Source organism: Cynocephalus volans, chromosome 3 (genome assembly GCF_027409185.1).
Source record: "Cynocephalus volans isolate mCynVol1 chromosome 3, mCynVol1.pri, whole genome shotgun sequence".
Lineage (NCBI taxonomy): Eukaryota > Metazoa > Chordata > Mammalia > Dermoptera > Cynocephalidae > Cynocephalus > Cynocephalus volans.
This window is the reverse complement of record NC_084462.1, coordinates 110,048,277-110,053,108: the sequence shown is the minus strand read 5'-3', so window position 1 is coordinate 110,053,108 and position 4,832 is coordinate 110,048,277. Positions and strand designations below refer to the sequence as shown.

The 4,832-nt window shown below is 51.0% G+C and overlaps 1 protein-coding gene across 1 annotated transcript; it reads left to right on the top strand.

Annotated features, from left to right (window-relative positions):
* Window positions 1–1,247: 1,247 nt before the first annotated feature.
* On the top strand, window positions 1,248–4,264 carry LOC134372716 (mast cell protease 3-like). The gene is made up of 5 exons (XM_063090111.1): window positions 1,248–1,343; window positions 2,485–2,632; window positions 3,115–3,250; window positions 3,444–3,698; window positions 4,103–4,264. Exons 1-5 carry the CDS (start codon window positions 1,289–1,291, stop codon window positions 4,262–4,264), a joined length of 756 nt encoding a protein of 251 aa, XP_062946181.1. The 5' UTR covers window positions 1,248–1,288.
* Window positions 4,265–4,832: the final 568 nt, after the last annotated feature.

Genomic DNA, 4,832 nt, shown 5'->3' with positions numbered 1-4,832 from the left:
ATGAGAAGTGTAGTTCTCTAGACAGTGGTCTGAGAATACTGCTTTGGTTCTCTGGCACTGGTTCCCAGTACACGTGACATCAGTAATACATTAAAGAGAATATCTTTTGGGAGAACCAACCCTCTTCCATTCTCAGTACACATGGTTTGGACAAAGCAGACCTCAACCTATCCAAAGGCTATGACCTAGGCTTAGGCTGATCCGTGGTTTCAACTCCTCTAACCAATTCCACACGTACCTGAAGCAGTGTGGAAGGTTGAACCTCCTAAAATGACTGCCACTGTTTATCTCCATCCCACCAGCTCTTCTTCCAACATGACTTCCGTACTCCTCCCACTGAGAGGCAGGGTCCATGTTCCTCCCTGTCTAATCTGGGTGGGGGCTTTTGATTGCTCCAAGCAGTGGATTATGGTAGAAAGGATATCGTATGACATCAAAGTCCAGGTAATAAAAAGGACACAGCACTGCCTGGCTTGCTTTCTGGGGAGCTGCTCACTCAGGGGAAGCAAGCCACATGGCGAGAAGACTGAACAATTCCAGCAGTGAGAGAGCATGGCCAGGAAACAAAACCCCAGCCACCAGCCAGCGTCAACAGCCAGATGCGTGGGCGAGTGAGCCTCCACATGACACTGGTCTCCAGGCCTCAAGCTGCCTCTGCTTGCACCGAGGGGAGCAGAGACAAGCTATCCACACCAATGCTGACCAAATTTCAGATTCGTGGGCAAAATAGACATTCCTGTCCTTTTAAGCCACTAAGTTCTTTAGTAGCTGAAATACACCCTCTTCAGTGTGACTCCACACCGTCCTGCCCTCCCCTGTGACCATGGCCCTTACCGTCCCCGTCTAATCACTGATGTTGTCTCCTCCACCAGGGCCAAGGAGTCTCATCTCCAATATCCCTGAGTCTCACACAGAAAAGGGCTTCAACAAGTGATCATCGTGATGGTCTAAAGAGAGCCAAGGAATTGAAGACCTTCCTGGTCTATCATAATGAGACGCAGCTTTCTGAGGCTCAAGGACACACTGCTGGCCAATGCAACATCTCCAACCACCCCAACACGTGGCCTTGGGTTCCTGTTTTCTGTCGGTGTGGTCAGCACCAAGTCAAGAGCTGTGGGTGCTTCTGTGCTGACTGATAGATAAGTTTTTATTCAACTCAAGCCCAAGGACTTGATCAGACAGTGATATACGGCTGAGGTAGTCTTATACGATAAGCCCAGCAACAACTGGGGGTCAGAAGACAAGGAGGACTCACCAGCAGCTCTCACCTGGGCAACCATCTGGGACGATGCAGCTGATCCTGCTCCTGCTGGTCTTTCCTGTGTGCCTTTGGGCTGAGGCAGGTGAGTGACCATCCCTATCAACAGAGACCAACCACATCCCACAGCACTGCTCAGGGGCTACACTCAGACACATCTTGGCCCTGGCCCATCTCCAGGAACTTTCTGAACCCCAGGTCCAATCTCACCCAAAGACCAGCAGATCTGATGCTGGGCAGAAACTCAGTAGGAATAGCAGGACAGAAAGGATGCTCTGCATAAGGGCTGGCAGGTACCACCTCCTCTCCAAGCCTTACCCTTGCTATCTGGAAAGTGGGATCTCACAAAGAAATCCAGAAGAATGATTTAAGCTGGGAAGTAAAAATAATTAATTCCCCTAGAAAAAAGCAGCTTGGAGAAAGGGGCTGGCTTTTATAATCAAGGTAAGGCCCACCAACTTTCTAACTCAATGTCTTAAAATCTACCCTCAATCTTCACTTCCTTCTCCAAATGTCATTCCCATGCTGCCCAGCAAAGAAGCCTAAGACCCATTTGGTCCAGAGTTGGTGGCATTCTCCTCCCCTTAACACTTATTTTTGCCTTGATTCAGCCTCAAGTACTTTCTGGTCATTCTTCAGCTACGGATGGGTACAGTGACTTTGTCAGGACCCATCTGCCCTGTTGCTCTGAATCCCACCAGCACAACCCCAACCAACACTCACCCAGAGGCCCCTTGGGAGCCATTCCTTCATGCAGCCAAGACCTTTACTGGGCACCCACATTGTGTCAGGCTCTAGTAGATGCAGACCAAACACAACTCAGCATCTTGAACTCGTGTTACAAACCAGCAGCAGCACAGTGGGGTGTGGGAAACAAGAGCAGAAGGAAGACCCAAGGAGATTCAGAGAAAAGATTTTCCAGGATCTGTGGGGACTTCACTGCTTGTTCCAAGCACAAACATAAATGTCTGAGCAGGAATTAAGGGGCAAAGACTGTCCTTCTCTTGATCAGAGGGAGAATGTGAGTCTTGTGTGTCTCTTCGCAAGCCAGGAATGCTGTCCAAAGAACCCACAGGACCCCCTTCTTGGTTGCTGCTGGCTATAGCAGACCTCACTATCCACCACCCCACCCAACTATTTCCCTCTCTGTTCTAGTTTATGCTGGTCTTCCCTCCTTCAGCTTTTGGCTCCATGAGCACAGAGACAGGGGAGAATTTTTCTTTCAGGGACAATCATCAGGGGCCATGAGACCACGCCTCATTCTCGTCCCTACATAGCATTTCTTCGGTTCCAGGCTCTGGAGAAAATGGGACAGTGTGGGGGCTTTCTTGTGCGTGAGGACTTTGTGCTGACAACAGCTCACTGCTGGGGAAGGTGAATGCATGCCTGGATCCCCACCCTTCTGTAGGTACCCCAGGGGAGTCGCTCTTTTAGGGCCTACAAATCTGGGCCACCTGGTAACACAGAAGAACTCATTGGTGGACAGGTAAGCTGTAGGAAGACAGGGGCAGATCAATGCAAGTGGCTTGTTGAAGACAAAAGGAGCACCCTGATCAAAGGTGGATGGGAAGGAGGCCGAGGTCATGCCCTGGAGCACAAAGTGCAAATGTGAGACACTCAGAGTTTTGAGTGGAGAGAGTCAGCTCTGTGCATGGCTGAGCACCTGCATCTGCTCCAGGAGCTGCCACCCAGCCCTAGCTGCCCAGAAGCAGAGGGCACAGACATGCTCAGCCCCAGACCCCAGCCCCTGTAATTCCTCTCCACTCTAGCCCTGCCCTGCCCTGCCCTGGCTGTCCTTTTTCCTGCAGGCTTCTGAGCTGTATCTCCTGTGACCTTACCTCTCTCTCTGCATGCAGCTCAATAAATGTCACCCTGGGGGCCCACAACATCAAGGAGCAGGAGAAGACCCAGCAAATCATCTCTGTGAGAAGAGCCATCCCCCACCCAGCCCATAACTCCAAGAACTTCTCCAGCAACATCATGTTACTGCAGGTGAGGCATATCACTCCACTGGTTCTCGCGCACATTAATCCCAGTGTTTTTGCATCTCCATGATCTCTTTCCTTGTCCCTCCCTCCCAATATAACCCTTTATTTGTCCCACGGCCATGGAAGAGGCAGCCCCATAACTGTCTGGAATCTCTGTGGGCCACTAGTAGATTAGAATTCCCGTCCTCTGCCCTCAGCTGAAGAAGAAGGCCAAGCTGACTGCCGCGGTGGGCATCCTCAGGCTGCCCGGGATGAGAGTGCGGGTGACACCGGGGGTGGTATGCAGTGTGGCCGGCTGGGGGAACATCAGCATCAACAAGTCCACAGTGGGGCTGCATGAGGTAGACCTTGAAGTCCAAAGCGACCAACAATGCATGTCTCGCTACAAGCATTACAACAACGCCACCCAGATATGTGTGGGGGACCCAAAAAAGAGGAAGACTTCTTTCGTGGTGAGAGCACCAGCATGATCCATTCCCAGGCATGGGCACAGCAGAGCTTCGAGGAAACCCAGGGCAGTAGGAACTAGACATATCCTTATCTACTCAGCCTTTCCACCAACCTGGTCTCTGATCCCTTCTTCCTGGGGGGAAATAGGAGACTATCCCACAGCCACTTTATGGGTGGAGGCTCCCTGGGGGAGAGAGACAAGTCCAGCCTAGGTCTATTAGAGGGAATTGTCAGGTCCAGGCTGGAGCCCCCGGAATGAGGGAGGGGACAAGGACTTCCCTGGCCTCACACACAGCCCTTACCAGAGACAACCCACCTCCAGGGAGGTGGGGAGGAGGAGGGCCAGGAGGTGGGCCAGGAGGAGGCCACCCACCCCCAGCTCAGTCCTTCCTTTCTCTGCCCACAGGGGGACTCCGGGAGCCCCTTGGTGTGTAACAACGTGGCCCAGGGCATTGTCTCCTTTGGAAGAAAAAATGGAAAACCTCCATGTGTGTACACCAGGATCTCAAGCTTTCTGTGCTGGATAAAAAGAACAATGAGACACTTTAGATTTCAGGGACCAGACTGAGGTGCACCTGGATTGATCCATCCATCTTCTCTGGAGCAGAGGCCAGAAGAGCATTGGATGGAGGGGTGGAGGGGAGGCTGCCAGGGACTTAATAAACTTCCATATTTATTAAGATGAACAGACTGTCTTGATTTGATTTGCATGCCCTGGGTGTGCACACAAACTTAGATTTGCAAAGAGTGCCATATTTTCCTTAAATCTAACTGGGTCAGACTCTAAGCCTGAGCTGGTCTGAAATTTAATTCCAAATAAATTTCACCTAAAAGCCTGGCCACACCTAAAATCAAATCAAATTAGGCTTATATGTTACCTGGAAAGTAAAGGAAAATCCTCTAATCTTCAAGGCATCATGCTCAATTTCTGACTAGACTTCTGCGTGCCATGCGGTCCTCATAAGGCACATGCAGAGACACAGTCCCTCGGAAGCCTTGTCCAATCTGGGCACTGCTGCAGAGCCAAGCATGGACATGGGTCAATGCCTGCCTCTTCCTGCCTCAACTTATGTACCCCTTCACAGTTTTATAATGTGGGAGCAGTATCTCTCTCTGTGATCATGGTATCCTCAAAG